The following is a 17,865-nucleotide window of genomic DNA, read 5'->3' as shown; positions in this document are numbered from 1 at the left end:
TTTTTAAAGACCACATGTCAAGATTGTTTATTCACTAGTTTTTGCCTATAATAGATTATTAATGTAAAGAACATTATTAAGTGCACATTAAAGGAATTCTGTTGCTGCTGGCTGATACTAGATGAACACATTTCTATAATTTATAGTGGTAAATAATGTATTTGATGTTTAAATTGCTTAAGAGACAGAAAAACATGATCATTAGGAAACTAGTTTCCTGGCTAAATAGCACAGATTTGACAATTAGTGCATATGTTTTTAAAGTAAAAACATTTGATGTCTAAAAACAACTGGTAGTTGGGGAGATCTTTTACCTGCCCTTTGCTTTCAGCACCATCCTGATACCGTGAAGCACAGGCAAGAGTTTGAACTTTAACTATGATACTACTTTGTTTACATGATTTCATTATTTCTTGTTATTCTCTAAGACGTTTCTACACAAGGGTTTGAAGTCATAGTGTGACATTTATTTTTAAGACAGTTTATCTCACCATATTGGTTTGCAGAGGTAAGACTTGTTGACTGTCTCATTCTATTACTTATTTGCTATTACTGTATTCTATTTGAAGGAAAATTTAGTTGTGATTAAAGTTGGTAAATAGTCGTATTTTTTAAAACAAAGTCCTTTACCTCTGTATTTCAGGTACCTATGGCATTTTTCCTGGAGATGCATATTATGATGCAAAATAAAACTTTAAGCCATTATGAATTTTTATATGTTTTATGTATACCAAAGGGTCACAGATGGTAGAAAGATTTGCTACCATGAGGTAGTGTAGCATTTTGTGATTATAAAATTAATCTGTCTCTAAATCTGTTTAAAAGAGTTTTTGCCATCTAATGAGCAGTATAAATTATTAATATTTTCATGTTCTTGGGGACATTCACAGCCATAATTTTACCAACACAGCTGTTTGACCCGGTGACATCATGTTTTGCATATTTTTGCATTTTAATAAGTTAGTCATTTAAAAGGTTACAAAGAAACCATAACTCATAAGTAATTAAATTATTTAGCAGAAGAAGTATGAGAAGATCTTCTGACATAGGTCACTGTGAGAAAGGAAATTCATAGCTGTACTCAGTTGCACCTGTTAGGAGATAAATGTGTATAGAAGCTTTTCCCCATAGCGTATGAAATGATTTTACTTGTTACAATGTCTGAATATATACAATGCGACTGTACATACACACGCACACACCCAAACAGCACATCTGCATTTTCATGGAGTAAGTTTCAATAAACGTGGCTTACCATTTAGTCATCCATGAAAGTCTAGCTAGAATGCTTTTAGGAAAATTTTACCATAGTACTTCTTTTTTTTCTTTTTTATGTTCCTCTGTCTCTTGAAGAATAAAATAGACATTTTTAGGGATTTGTACTTAACTCCAATTTAGAATTTTCTACTGAATGGAAATATCTAAAATAAAAGGTGTTTTGTAAGCATAGCACTGTACCTAGCAGAGTGTTTGGTAGATAGTAGCTGTTTATTAAATATTTGTGGTATGAAGTCAGTGTTTAATGAATTATTGACTCAGTGAATAGTTGGGGTCATTCATTATGGACTTGAGAACTATAAGAAAAGCACTGATCTATCCTTGAAGAAAAAAAGAGTATTTTAAATACAATATTTTAATTTGCAAAGAGAAAAGTGGCATATTTTATATACCATTGTTCTTAAGCACATTTTAAAAGTAACAAAATTTAAGTGTATGTTATATGATAACTGGGTGAAAGTAATATTTTGAAAAACCATGTTCCTACCATCTATAGTTCAATTGCTATGATATTCACACAATTTTATAATGGATTTTAATAAGAAGTTAGGAGAACATTGGAGTTTTATTTAGCACTCTTGAGCATAAAGGTATAACCAGCATGCAGAACAGTAAAGTTCGTAAGATGAATTTGTCCATCCAAGTTCACTTGGGACGATGTAATAGAGAGGAGGTGTGTCTATAGGGCCCCCTATATGTATTTAAGGATTTTTGATCTGCCATTGACTGGGCAACAATTGTAGCTTGTTGTTTCTTTTTAGTTTAATGTGTAAATGTGTGGGTGTATGTTTGTATATTTTTATAAGAATAAGAAGCAAATAATATAAAAGATTTCATAATGGTGTATTAAAGCTTGTTTTTGTCCTACATAATGAATGATAAATATCTTTTTAATGCTGTTATGTTTACAGAATGCTTTAATATGATATTGATGATTAGAAAAGAAATTTGTGAAATTTAAGCAACATAGTGTTTTAAAACCTAGTAAAAGAAGCAGAGCAGGTAAAAATGTGGGTAAAGTGCAAAGTGAATGCTCTAAAATAAATAGCACTTGGATGACCTGGGATGTCAGAACTGGAGACAAGGGTGTGTGTTTGTCAATATATCCTTCATGTTTTACAGACTCCTAAGGGAACAAGGAAAGATACAATTTCACCTTTTCTGTGCCAAAACATTTTAATTATATCTTCTTCCAACTACAGCAGTTCAGTAACCAAGGAGCTGACATTGATGCATGTGTTGATAAAGCTGCAAACATTCAAAATGAGATTAACAAAGATTTTGAGCAAAGGGTGACAGCTAATTTTGCACAGTTTTCTGCATCTAATTCAGGCCAGCGTAATAATAGAATATTTTATAACTGTTTTGTTATTCAAAAGGACTTTTATGATGCATTTATGTTTGTGTATATCCTTATATCATCCTCAAAAATTATCTATCCTGTAGCTTAAAACTTTTGCATCTATGTTATACCCCTGAAACAATATTAAAGGGGAAAAGCCCTCATAAGTTTGCGGTGTTTTGGGTTTTTGTTCTTTTTTTTGTTTTGTTTTGGTAATCATACTTTATCCTTGGAACTCTTTTCCTTTACCTTAATTTATCTTGAGCACACTAACTAAGGAAGGTATAAAAATAGCAAACATACTTTCTAATATTACTTAGTATGCACTAATCAAATGGCCAAGAAAAGTTATATTCAACTTATTTAATTAATAACACTGTAGTTTCTTTATGTTCTTGAGCTCCTTTGAGCACATTTCAGTTTATTTCTTTTCTCTATTCTCTACTTGAAGGCAGCTGACAGTCTTCTTTCACTTTTCTTTTTGTTTGTGAAATTTTCTTTTCTTTTCTTTTTCTTTCTTTTCTTTTCTTTCTTTCCTTTTTATTTTTTTTTATCCACTCACTTCTCCATCTGCTTTCACTTTTGTTTGCTTGGGCCGTCTCTCATCCCAACTTGATAATGAGGAATGCAGTGTGACCCTGACCTCTATCAGCCCATGCATGACCTTCTGACTCTACCATATAACCTTTGACCTTCTCTTTGACAGTTTGATTAATTACCCTGTGTTATGATTTATGAGTAAGTGCTATGTAAAAATAATAGACAACAGGTGGTCCTCTGAAAACTTTTTGTGGCATGTTTTCTTTTACTTACTAACTTGATGAGCTATTTGAAGTTGGAAACTTACTGGGATAGTCTGTGTTGGTCCATATTATGGTATTTTTATACCACAGAATATACATTATAATTTAGGGAGCTACAGGTTGAAACATGGTTGTGACAAACAATTTAGGAGACATTAGCAGGGTGCTGGTACCTAAATGCATATTGGGAAGAAGCACAAAATGAAGTCAAGTGACATTTCAGGCGTTTCAGTCCCAGGTCACGTCTTGAGAAAATTGCTGAAATAATGGAGGGGGCATTTTTCAAGCAGAGCTGCAGCTCCAAGAGCTATGTTTACTTTAACGCTTCACTAGTGTCTTCTGATTGGTTGTCATGACCTCATCTCACTGTTGCACCTAGGATGTTGCTACAGTGACATATACATACTCTTCTTATGAAAAAGATGAGAATAAACACAACATACATCTTTCAGAAAAGATGAATGGACAGTGGTTTGTCCATTCTAACCACTGGCAGATGTAGTTTATAGATAAAACACTTTGGGTTTCATTTCCCCTTGAGGATGAGCACCTATCTTCTTTCAACCCAAGTAGATATAATGCTGAACCTAAAAAATATGATTGATAAATCTGTGTAAAATGATCTCTTGCAGAGCCTTGCCTAACCAAAACGGATAGTTCCCTAGGTCAAAGGATTCTACTCTGGCTCCTGACCCCTTTGGTCACATGTGGCTTGCAGTATTGGAAGGTTAATATGCAGAGCTGAGTACTTTCAGCTGATTTTTTATTTAGCCAACCACAAGAGATTTGAAAAGAGGTAGAATTTGCTCCTGTTTTTCATTTTCTTTATAATTGGTAATTATTAGGTAAATTAACTTGGATGAATCTTCGGTTTTAGCAAGGTTTTTTGGGGTCAAAAGTACAGTCTGTTTTTGGTCAGGCATTTAAAAATTATATCTAGTTGTAGGATCTTCTTGATAAGTATGTTTCTAAACTGATTTAATTTCTTTAGCAAGAGTTCCTCTTTGGTTCTTTGTGTTTGGCATCACCTGTCTGTTTTAGACCTCTCTGACCTCAGCTACCATTTGTCGATTGAATGATAAATGAACTATTATTTATTAGTAAGTGCATCTATAGACTTAAAAGTAAAGAAGGCTTGCAGCCTGTGTATTCTGTGTAAATCACAGCAAATACTTGTGCTGAATAAAATGCTATGTCTAACTATAAAATTTTGAGGGTTTCTGATTAAGACCCTAGGGTTTGCACCTGATAAAATACCCATATGAAAATGAAGCTACAGTTATAGCTACGAAAGGATAGAAAAATGCAATGAGTTAAATTAAAGAGATAAAGCTTACTTTTACCAATATTTATCCTCTTTATTACTTTCTTGGTCTTCTACTAGACTGTGCGATCAAACATGAGTTAATTAACAACTTAATGTATGCTTTGTCTCTTGAAATGTTGGATATTGGAATTGATTTGGGTAGATCATTATGAAAGATGCCAGAGATTTTATTTATTTAGTTGTACAGTATTAGATAATCAGTTTGATTATTTTATCACATTAAAGTCTCCATGTATATTTTAAATGACCTAACATTTAATCTTATCAGAAATTTAGCATGCTTAAGGAATAATTACATATAAAAGTAATACTTCAGTATAACATGTTTAAGGTTCTAAGTAATAGTAATGGAGGCCTTCTTGTTAGAGTGACAATGCACACTTCTTTTATGATAACAGTAATGATGCCCGACTTTATAGGGTAGTTTTATAAAAGTTTATGGGTACTTTTGTTAAAGGTCTTTCGCTTATTTCTGTGAATACTGACTGAGTTACTAAGATTAGAAAGAATGGTATTTATTCTGATTTTTTAAAGCTATAAATTAATATTCTTCTTCCTAAAATGGTTAAATTTAACAACTGGTATGTTGTCTGCTTTGCTGTACTTTGACTATTTGATTTGACTACTTGGTTTCCATATTTAATGTTGACATGGTGAAAATCTTTATAGCTTTATTATATAAAGGAATTTGACAGTGTTTGTATGATGGCGAAGGAAGAGAAGATGAAGTTTTACTGCATATCTGTAATTAAAGCACATAAGTAGTTAACTTTATTTTGTTGCTTCGCTTTTTTTCCTACTCATTACAAAATGGTTATGAATGGTCTTGTGAATATTGCATTAATTAATTTATCAGGTAAATTTTAATTGAAAAATGTAAGATTTTTATGGGATGGTAATTGAATTTTCAACAAAGACATTTATTAAAATTAGCTCTCATTTCTGCAGAGAATGTTCCTGAATATTTCTTGATTGTTATTTCCTTAATTAAACTGGCAGTATGAAATATCTTAATGATAAAATATTTTCTAAATAATTCAGGTGTTTAAAGGGAAACATTCATTGTTGAAATCTAAATAATAAAAATTCTTTAATTGATTTATACAGTGGTGATTTTAAAATGGAATCATTTTTCATCTGTTGGTGCCTCAGTGAAAAATTGACATTGTGTCTTTATAAAATTGGACAAATGAGTCATGTAATTTTCAGTTACATAATCAATAACTTAGATAAATACTACTTCTTTGATGATTTATGTGTGTCTGTTTTTATACTTATTTAGATGGGACACATCAAATTGCAGAGTCCATTTAAAATCAAATAGGCACAATAATTTCCCAGTCCATGATTTCCAAAAATTGAAGTATAAATTTCTGCTCTTATAAACCTGATATTATGAAAATATTCTTTCTAGTGATTAAGTTACAAATTAGGGTAAGAGTTGTAGTTCTGGTGAGTATAAATTTTGTCTGAAGACTTAACCTTTATTTTGAAATCATATATTTTGCAAAGGTGATGCTAATGTTTTATCAACCTATTAAAGCCCCACTTTGTTATCTTGTGTCTAAATTTCTTAAATGATCATTAAAATGTAGCGTATCACTATTTTCAACTCTAACTCATATGTAACTGAGAGAGGGTATGTGAGTGTGTGTGTGTGTTGAAAGTTCAGTTCACTCAGTGAAGGCAGGGAGGAAACATGACAGGAGACCACTTACTCACAGTACAGAATCTAGTAAGGAGGCAATTTTCTTTTTGGCCTATGGTGACCTTTTTTGACTATGTTCCTTACACCAGAGACAGTGTACTGAATGCCTCTATTTCACCCTGTTTAGCAGAGTGCAACAGTGTTTTTTAACTTACTTTTTTTGGTGGGAGGAGAAGTTATAGCTGAAATTTGAGAAGGGCGTGAAAAGTTGTAAGAGGCACAAGGAAGAGGGGTAGGAACTTCCTTTAAATGTGATTTTAATAACTAGTCAAGTGTGTCCAACTGTAGAAAATCACCAAGTGACAATCTGTCTACCTGACAGTGATCACAATGAATTACAAGACTTTTGAATAGCTATACAGATTAGAATAAAGCAGGACCAAATAAAATATCTTTTGTTGGTAAAACTTTGACCTACCAGCTAAGACACTTAAAAAAAATAAATCTTCACTGTGCTTTGCTGTAGAACGTTTAAATTTAAAGTCTTGTATTTTATAAGGATTTTATGAAAGAAATATTTTTTCTAAAAGTTTTATTTGAACATGTATTGAAGATCATGTGGTATTTTGTTAGTCAGTTTGGTACATATTATTATATAGTTTTTATATATGTAAGACGACTATATCTTAATTAACAGCCCTATCACTAAAAGCAGAACTTCAATGATCTTCAAAATCTCTGAACCATATCATGATTTTAGACAATAAAATTATCTCATTGTGCCTTGGGGGAGGAGGAGTTGAAATAATCACAGTAAAGTTTGTATATAGTTTGTAAAATCAGTTGTTAAAAAAACCAAGTGCATGCAGCAATATAGCATATTTAAAAATAAGATAATTGAGTCTATGCTATTATTAGTGCTATTGGGTTTTTTAAAATCATCTTCTTATGATTAGTTTGCCAAAAAGAATTAAATTTCAAACAAAGTAGAAGATTCTACAGTAACAGTTTTGGAAACATATACTTTTTTTTTGTTTTAGTAAGGATGATTTATTAAAGCTTTAATTTTTGTAGCTCTACTGTTTTTATCATAATATAATACATGTTTTAAGTATGACCTTACAGGATTGTACAAGGCAAATTGGAAGACCCACAGATTAGAATTTAATAGAAAAGACAAGATACATGATACGTTCAAAACTTTGTGTTATTCATGCTTGTCAGTGGTAATTGTTTACCCTTTCTTATTTTCTCATAGTTAGAATATTCCATTAGTTAAAACAATATAAATACCAAGGTTTTCTTAATTATAACTGTAGAAATGTTTGCCTTGCTAGAATTAAATCAGACAGAAAAACTTTCAAAAGGATTTAAAAGCTCAGTAAACTGTATTTTAAACTTTGGAACTTGTTCCCTGGTAATAGTTCTTTATAAAGAGAAATTTTTATGGTAGTTAAAAAATGAAAGCAATTTCAGGGCTAAAGAGTTGCTTCCATACATTATTTTAAGACATTAATTTATTTTGTTTTATGATTGGGTAGCCTTCTGAAAGAAGGGAGGTGAAAAAAATCCTAGGTGCACAGGTAGACAGTGTATGTTTCTGATAATATACATATGTAATTCTGATGATACACATATGATAAAATATACATATGTAAATGTTAGATTACATTTATTTTTTATCATTCGAACAAATTTTAAAATTTTTATTAAAGCACAAATTGTAAAGGAAAGAAAAATTCACAGTGCTTTTGGAATTGTAATCTTAATTTCAAAGAGGTTATTTTCTCATAGTATATATTATAAATATTAATGTGGCTTGAAAAGTACTTTTATAATTTATTTCAGTTATTTTAGGAGTTCTGAAAGATCTGAAGTAATTTTTTTAATTTAAGTTTTATAATCTTTATGTTACAATTACATCTTTTTGTTCCTATAGATAATCTACACTTATTTATATACACAATACAGGCAAGCAATTTTAAATTACTTTTTCTTGGAAAAATTAAAACTAATTTTTTATGAAGGAATATTTTAAAGGACATGTAAATATATTATTTAACTTACGGAATTTTAAGAACTTTTTCTGAATTAAAATGGTTCCTGTGATTAAACTATAATGTCGTCTTTTCTTTCATAACAGGAAGGATATGGAGTAATAGTTCTGAATCCCAATGAAAACTATATTGAAGTAGAAAAGCCAAAGACACATGTACAGCCATCTTCTGACAGTTCAGATGAACCAGCAGAAAAACGGGAAAGAAAAGATAAAGTCTCTAAAGAAACAAAGAAGCGGCGTGATTTCTATGAGAAGTATCGTAACCCTCAAAGAGAAAAAGAAATGATGCAGTTGTATATCAGAGTAAGTAATAAGTAAGATCATTATTTCCCTTTGTTATTTTCTTTATATTTTATTTCATAGAGATTATTTTGTTTATTTTTTTAAAGAAGCTGTTAATTCTTCATTTTTTAACCATTTATTTTCCATGGGTACTACTTGAATGAAAATACTCTGTTTTTATTCAAAATTACAAAGACATTATTCCTGTGTCAGTTTGATACTTTGTATGCCTCAAAAGCAGTTAATAATGCCCCTTACAAAACATGTCTTCATCTTTAGTGGTAATAGTAATAATGCATTGCTTTCCTACAAGCAACCATCTATCCAGTGTCTCAGCTTAACTTCTGAAGGCAAGTGGAAGTAAGGAAGAGTAATTCATATCTTAAATATTTAAGCTAGAATAGTTTAGGGTTAGTGTAATGAGGGAACTCTGTCCTTTGCTCTTTTCTTACCCAGTGAACCTCTGCACTTTGTAATGCTAGCAGCATGAAGTCATTATAGCAGCGCTGCCCAAGGAGTTCTGATTCTGCAGGGGGCACAAACAGTTTTATTTGCACTTTGACACATTCTGCTTGATATATACTGTGTATTATATATATGAGACAGACTCATGCAGTTTTCAAAGCTCTTATTATGGATACTAGAAATATAATTTAATAGTAAAGCATGTCAAATATGCTAAAGGGTATGTAAAGTAGTAAATTGATACGTTCTTCAAAAGAGCAATTCAGAACATTTAAACATGGATAATTAACATTTTTTAAATTATACTTTAAGATAGTAGTAAAGTTTGAGATTATTCAGCATGAGCTATTTTTACATTTACTTTAAAAGTTCATTAATAAAATATTTTATACCATCTTCGAGGAGAAATGCATGGCTTCAAAGTTATTTTTTTTAATATACTTCTAGTTCAAGGCACAATCTCTATACTTTTGGGAATCGTACTCTACATATTCAAGACATTTGATTATAGATCAATCTGTTGAGTAAGTGAGGAGAAGTAAGCAGTAGTGAAAGACACATATCAAGTCAAGACCCCAAAATATGTGTTCTTGACCAAGAATACCCAAAACAATGAGTGAAGCAAAAGTTTGGCAGATTTTAATATGTAAATTTCTGAGAAGCACCTTATTAATTAATACATTATTTGATAAACAAAAACAATTAGACTTGGAACCAGTAAGTAGCTTGCTTGTCCTAATGTAGTTATGTTATTGCCTTTCTTTCCTGTGACTGCATCAGGGCCATTATGTTACCTTCTTCTCTACTGGTTGTCCTCAGTTTTCTATTCTATGATCCAGTCTGTCAACCACCATCTTAAGACAGAGTTTTCAAAAAAAAATAAACTCTCTCTGATATCTAAATTTGAAATACAAATTGTGTAAGGTTTTTTAAATATATAAATCATTAAAAGTATTCATTTGCCTATGTGAAATGCACACAAAGTAATTTCGTATATTGTTTTCCTTTATTTCATTTAAAACAGTTTCTTCTATTTACCTGTTATATGTACAGATTAAACATCTCTTTCTGACATCTGTCGTGTATTAGGTTTTATCTCTTCTCTTCTATTTTGTCTTTATCTTGCCACCATCACTTTGATTTTTTTCTTTTGTTTTCTTATATGTGTACATTTTCTTTATTCTATTTTTTCACATCTTTTTTTTTCTTACACCAGAGGGGAAAAAATTTAGGTTTCTTCGTTTGTAAGAATTGCTCTCTTTCCCTTTGTCATTGTCTTTAATTCTTTTGTCTCTTTCACACTCTTGCTGTTTTTACTTCTTTCCTCATGTCTTTTTGCCTCTTTCTTTCTTTTCCCATCAAAAGGGCTAAAAAACAAAAGTGGATTCATGTAGATAATACAACTTATACCCGGTTTTCTCAGTTATGAAATATTATTTTTCTTGATAAACTCCTTTCTCTTAAAATCTTCTAGAATTGTGCAAAATAGCAGAGCTAAGCTGATAGTCTTCAAACATGCTTCTATATAGTAAGACATGATCTATAGAAGAAAAGAGAAGAATGCTTCATTTTGTGTATGCCGCATTATTTCTTAGGTAATTTTGATCCACTTGAGAAGTGAATTCTTCTATTACTCTCCTTCCCTCTACACATCTCCAAATAACAAGGGTTCGTAATTTTCATACACAGAGCAATGAATGTGGTGGGGATAAATTAAGTTTTATTTATATACTTCTTAAACATTTACAGTTTGAAATTTATCAGTTATCCTTTGGAACAACTGTATGAGGTAGGTGGATCAAATAATTTTATCCTTATTTTATAGTTAAGGAAACTGCTGCACAGATGGTCAATTTTTGTCCACAATCACAAAACTAATAAACAGTAGAACTAAGTCTTGAAACCATACATTCTTGCACATCTTTCTTCGTTCTAACTGGTTGAAAACAAAATACATATTTGAAATATTAAAACTAAACCAATTATCATAAAATAATGATACAATATAGTAAACTATATCTAATTATTGTACAAATTTTAACCAGTTATCATTTAATTGACATTATTAAATGTCTATAACAATATATAATATATATATTTATAATATATAAATAAATAATATATTGTATTATACAGGGTCTGGCAGAAGTAACACCATTGAGTGTGGTTGGTAAGGTACATGAATGTCGTGCACAAGATGGATGGCAATTTGAACCATTTCCCCTACAATGTCATATGGTGTGCTTGAGTGTGATATTATGTTACAGAATTACATGCTTATGATTTTGTAATAAAATATTTTTATGTAATAAAAGGAATTATTTGTGCCGGACCCTGTATATTAAAATATATTTTTTCTCTTTTAATAAAATCAGTAATCTTGATACAGTTTTACAGATGAGGAGACTGTGAGCCAAATCTTAGTAATCTTTCCAAGGTAATATAGAACTTAATGTAAGTGACACGAGAGCAGGCACCTAGTGTGTTTTGCTAACTGCTGCATCCCCAAGGCCTAGAACAGAGTCTTCATAATTTACACTACTTGATTTTCATTGTTGGTCCCCTCCCCAACTCAGTGGCTGAGAATACATTACAAAAATTAATGATAAAAAGTATGTCAAGATGTATTTGATACTTTGATTGATCTATACATTTTCATCTGAATTTATAAAAGTCAGATATTCTGTTTTCCTTTCTAGCTATATCATCTTGGTGCTAAAATTATGGATGAAAATGGAAATATTTAAGGCTGACCTACTGCTATTTCTGTTTTACACACTTGCTGATAAGAATACATCCATACTGCTGTACTTGCTCTACACCTGTGTATACTTTGTGCTTTATGGGATCTGGAACTTTGCTTCCCATTCATTTCCTTAATCCAAATTCTATCTGTGTTATAATACCCAGCTGATATCCCACATTTTCCTCTCACCATAATCAGTGACCTCTCCTTACTATGATTCCTGGATGTTATTATGATTAGTTAATATACATGGAATTTATCATGTGCTATCTTGAAGCACTACTTGTGTTTTTGTTTCATAATATCTTTCATGCCTTGCCACAAGATCTCCCCACAATACTATAGATCTTGGAACCTGCTTTATAGATTTTGGGATGGCGTGTCAGTCCTTACTAATCAGCAGATATGAGCCGGTTTTTACAATAATGCAGAGCATCCTATGAAGAAGTGGGGGGCTGATACTAACTAAACCTATACACTTAGAATCCAATCCCCTAGGAGGAGACCAAAGTAAAAAGATGGGGCCTTTTGCTAAAGATACATGGATAATGTGACCTGCAGCATAGGAATGAGGGTTATTCTGATCAAACTGGACTATAAAAAGTCAAGCACTGCAACTTCAAGGCATTGAACTTCAAGGCAGAAGATCAATGAAAAGAACTTTGTAGTTCTTTATATTTTACATAGGTGGAATATAGGCAAATGTGATTTGAGGCTAAGCTATGAAATGTTGATTTGAACTGCTCGAATATCTCTTCTCTAAGAGACTTAGTTGTGGGCTGTGGTGTTAGAAAGTAAAGAAGAAGGATGATTAGGCCCAGAACACTTTTTAAAAATGGTAGAAAAGTGGCAGGGAGGGGTGGGGAGAGGATGGAAATTATATGGCCACACCAGGAAAAATTTAAATGTGGAGGAGACATTTACAGGATAGGAATCTTGGCAGAGCCTAGCATTACACATTGAAGATACTCAAATATTTATGGATTGATTACTTGTTGACATCCATCACAAAAATCTTATTCCTTAACATGCAAGATACGTGGTGTCTAGTTTTCTGACTGATTTTTTTCAGCATTCATTGAATTTTTGCAGTTGTTCAAAACAGCCGATTTTGATAAACTGAAGCTTTCTTTAAAAAAATATTTTTGATGTTCTGACTTGGGTTATGCCCAAAATATTGGTGAAGGCTGATAAATATCCTGTCTTCTGCTCTGTATCTCTTCTCTTCTGTGCTATTGCCACTGGAGTCATTTGTATCTAGCGTTTTAGCAAGCAAATTCAATTTATTTATATTACAATCTATGGTGGTTTAATTTCTGGAACCATTTTATTTTCCTAGTATATACAAGTATTTGAATTTTCTTTTTCTCTGGAATCTAGTAAGTAATCAAAATCTCCTTTCAAATTTTTACAACTATCTAGTAGGCACAGGGAGAAATAAAGAAGAATCCAGGTCTAAAACTTTAAGATTAGCAAAGCATAATTCTATTTTACTTACTAAGTGATTATAAATAGATATGACTAACTATTGGATTAGTTAGCACATTTCTAATGCATTAGGAGCAGAGCTTCAGAGATCAAAGTACCTACTGTTTTATGTGGCAACTTTCCTTAAATAGGAAATAATGTACTTTCTGGCATATATAATGGTTTATTAAGGGGATTGATTTGGTGTAGGCAATAAACATCATGTCAGACATGCCTGGCAGGAGAACTTGCTTAATATGTTGTGTAATAAGATGGAATTTTTTGTTCTTGAAAACATCTGCCAACTGAATTCAAGAGTGAAGACAGAAAATGTCATCAATTTAGTGGTAATCCTATAAATTTAGGTTTTTTGAGCAACACATATCAAGATACACAAAATTTCCAGTGTTAATCACCACTGGTTATAGTACTTTGTAAAATGATGAAACAAAAACATTTTATTTTTATATAATGTGTTAATTAATTCATAATGAATTTTAATATTTCAACAGATAAAATTTTAACAAGCATCTTGCCAACAGATCATTTTTTAAAGCATCTGTTTTTTAATGTGTCGGGTTGAGAACTGAGTCAAATGGCTAAATATGTACATATATTCTTTTTAAAAACATATTTCCACCCCTATAATTATAAATAACACTATTTTTTCCCCTTAGACCACAAGGGGCTGCTGCTGTTCAGATTGGATTTCACTTTCCTCAGAAACTGAATACCCCAATTAAACTACACCTTTTTTTCTTCCACTTTTTATCCTTAGCTCAAAATCTTTTCAAATATAACTGGAAAGAAAAAAGAACAGGCTAGCTTATCATAATATAACTTAATAAGCAATACAATAATTTATTATTTTAAATATTTCTATATTCCAAAGCCTTTACATTTTTTCCAGATGAACTTAAAACCTGTAGTCACTGAAGGCAGATCATGATAACTATTTTTATTTCCTGTTTTTAGTGTCTGAATAACTTTCAGAATCATATCTATTGTAAAGAGATAGTACGGAGGTGAGACTAAAGGTGCAGAAGAGTCTTACAGATCTGAGATTGAATAGCAGCTATTCTACTTAATACAGTATAACTTCAAGCAAGTTAATTTCTCAGCACCTCAGTGTTTTCTTTGAAAAAGGGAATGATAATAATATATGTAAACTGAGCATAGTATCTGGCACAAAGTCTTGGTCTTCAGAGCCAATAAATAACCATCCTTTCTTTATTCAAGTTCAGAATTAATTGAGAAAGAATTCAGTTCTCAAGGTACCCCACGCTTTTACCTTTGGTACGTTCTACCAAAAATAGTATTTCCGTCTTACCCTCATGAGTTTGAAATCCAATGAGCAATATCATGTAAGAATCAGACAAAGGAGGGGGAAAAAATGGAATAAAGAATCAGCCAAAGAGGCAAAAACATCACCTTTCCTAATTGATATGTTTCAACTGGAAAATAAGGCTTAGATATGTGGATACATTTATACTTCTTAATGTATTTTCCCCTAAAACACAGTTTTCTCAATTCCCCAATCCCTTTGCTTTTCACATGATATAAAGCAAGCTGAGACACACTCTTCCTGCAAGTAGATTTGAAAGATGGCCCAGAAGGACTGAGTCAGGAATGCTCAGTTTCTTCTACCAAATGTGCTGATCAGGTAAGTCACTCGCCTTCTGTGAGAGAGAGCGAAGGATGGGGACAGACACTGGGGATGCTACTCAACCTGAACCTTCTCAGTGGTTCCCACCTGAGAAGAGGGAGCCCCTAAAAAAAGATCACTATTAGTCCTACTTGCATTTTCGAACAGCTGAATAAAATAATATTAAAATATAATTATTAAAAGATCACTAAAGCCTGAGGTCACAAATTTTTTTTTATTTTAAAGCATTTATTTTAAAGGATTATAATTCTATTTTAAGTCATCTGAAATCAATCTGTCTATTTTCATATGTTGTGCTACCAAACCCTAATACTTTTATTAATATTTGATGAATGAATACTTAAATGCTTGTTTATATAAATCTAAAAAGCAAAAGAGACCTTTCGCTAGTAAGTCCACCCTCTGATATTGACTGCCATGACACTGAAAGAACTGTGATATTATGCATAGTATGAATGAAGTGTGCTGACACTCAGAAAATTGGTTCATTGTTCTATAAATCCAAATTAACAGCCATTATTAAATGTAGTAAGCGTTCTTTGCATTTGGTGAAAACAAGCCAAAAATGAAGAACTAGAAATCAGTTAAATAATTAGATACTTAGACTTAGAACAGAAATTACAATAAAAATCAAATCTCTACATTTACTGGTGTTGATTGGCCATTGGCCAGTTTTGGTGGAATAAATATGATGTAGTGGAAAGAATAATAATTTCAGAATCAAAGAGATGCATGCCATAATCTTAATTCTGTTATTTATAAACTGTAACTTTGGGCAAGTCACCACTCTTCTCTGAGTTTAAGTTTCTTCATCTGTAAAATAGTGATAATCATAGCTATTAGGCTGTTGTAAGGAATAAATGAGGTAAATTAACATCTGTGAAAGCAACCTTTCAGTATGTCCCCTTGCCTTTCTTGTCTTTCCATACACCCTTTTCCTTGGGAAATATGGGGAGACTTACGGCTGAGTAAGTTCTTTCCCAAATGTTTTATAATCGATGCTTCTGAAACCTTTAGGTCTCAGGATCCTTTTACATGCTTACATTTTTTTTTTATTTAAATTTTTTTTTTTTCCAGTTACAGTTGACTGTAATCCCTTCATGTTTTTTACCCAGTGCCCCCTCAACGCCCCTCACACCTGGCAATCATCAAAATGTTCCCTGTATCTGTAAGTCGGTTTCTGTTCTGCTTATTTGTTTGTTTCTTAGATTCATTTGTTGATAGATATGTATTTATTGCCATTTTACTATTCATATGTTTTATCTTGTTTTCCTTCTCAAAAAAGACCCTTTAACATATTATGTAGTACTGGTTCAGTAGTGATGAACACCTTTAGCTTTTTCTTTTTAAGATTTATTTGTTTGTTTATTTTCTTAGAGAGGGGAAGGGAGGGGGAAAGAGAGAGAGAGAAACATCGCTGTGCGGTTGCCTCTCATGTGCCCCCTTCTGGGGACCTGGCCCACAACCCAGGCATGTGTCCTTGACTGGGAATTGACCTGGCGAACCTTTGGTTCACAAGCTGGCACTCAATCCAGTGAGCCACACCAGCTAGGTCCTTTTGCTTTTTCTTGTCTGGGAAGCTCTTTATATGTCCTTTCATTCTAAATGATAGTTTTGCTTCATATAGTAATCTTGGTTGTAATTCTTGCTTTTCATCACTCTAAATATTTTTTGCCAGCCCCTTCTGGCCTGCAGAATTTCTGCTGAGAAAACAGCCGACAGTCTTATGGGAGCTCCCTTATAGGTAATTCACTGCTTTTTTCTTGCTGCTTTTAAGGACCTCTCTTTATCTTTAGTCTTTGGCAGTGTAATTATAATGTGTCTTGGTGTCAGCCTATTTGGGTTCATCCTGTTTAGGGCTCTCTGTGCTTCCTGGACTTGTATGTCTATTTCCTACAATAGGTTAGGGAAGTTTTCTGCCTGTCTTTTTTTTTACATAGGTTTTCAATTCCTTGCTCTCTCTCTTCTGGCACCCGCAAGAGTCAAATGCTGGTGCACTTGAAGTTGTCCCAGAGGCTACTTATACTAGACTTATTTTTTGGCTTTTTACTGTTCTGATTGGGTATTTTCTGCTTCCTTTTCTTCCAAATTTCTTATTTGATCCTCTGCTTCATCTACTCCATTGTTGATTCCTGTAATATAGTCTTTATTTTAGTTTATGTATTCTTCGTTTCTGACTGCTTTTTTTTTTTTATGTTTTAAGGTTGCATTTTGATATTTCCAATCTCTTTTTTTGAAGTTCTAAGTTCATCTACCCTTTCCCTACGTTCATTGAGCATCCTGGTAACTAGTGTTTCAAACTCTGCATGAGTGGATTGCTTGTCCCAATTTGGCTTTTGTTCTCTTCCTTCATTAGGGATATATTTCTTTTTCTCCTCATTTTAGCAGACTCCCTGGGTTTGTTTCTGTGTATTAGCTAGAGTGGCTATGTCTCCCAGGCTTCATAGAGTGGCTCTAGATAGTAGGGTTCCAGTAGGGTCTGGTAGCACAGCATCCCCTCAATACCCAGGCTGGGCACGCCCGGTGTACCTTCTGCACGTGGGCTCTGTACATCCTTCTGTTGTAGTTGACCCTTGATTGCTGTTGTAGATGCTTAAACATTATTAATGTAACTGAACAGTTTTTATCAATAGGGAGTACAGCTACTGATTTTTATGAAAAAAAAAACAAAAGTTTTAAATACTTTTAAAATAAATGATTATATAGTAACAAATAACATTTTATGAGAAATAACTATATTTTCTAAAACAAGCATGTAGTTAAAAATATGGCTTTTAAAAGA

General features: G+C 32.2%; 1 protein-coding gene across 5 annotated transcripts in view; it reads left to right on the top strand.

The window, feature by feature from the left end:
• ARB2A (ARB2 cotranscriptional regulator A) overlaps window positions 1–17,865 on the top strand; it is a 418,904-nt gene that overhangs the window by 173,740 nt on the left and 227,299 nt on the right. For all 5 annotated transcript variants that reach the window (XM_054578602.1, XM_054578600.1, XM_054578603.1 and 2 more), the window contains one exon: window positions 8,542–8,760. In XM_054578602.1, the coding sequence (XP_054434577.1) occupies window positions 8,542–8,760 (219 nt within the window). The remainder of the gene's footprint in view (window positions 1–8,541; window positions 8,761–17,865) is intronic.

The sequence above is a fragment of the Pteronotus mesoamericanus genome, unplaced genomic scaffold (assembly GCF_021234165.1).
Source record: "Pteronotus mesoamericanus isolate MK-2021 breed Mesoamerican mustached bat unplaced genomic scaffold, CSHL_Meso_final contig_50, whole genome shotgun sequence".
Lineage (NCBI taxonomy): Eukaryota > Metazoa > Chordata > Mammalia > Chiroptera > Mormoopidae > Pteronotus > Pteronotus mesoamericanus.
The sequence above is the reverse complement of the archived record's forward strand: the minus strand, read 5'-3'. Positions and strand labels throughout refer to the sequence as shown.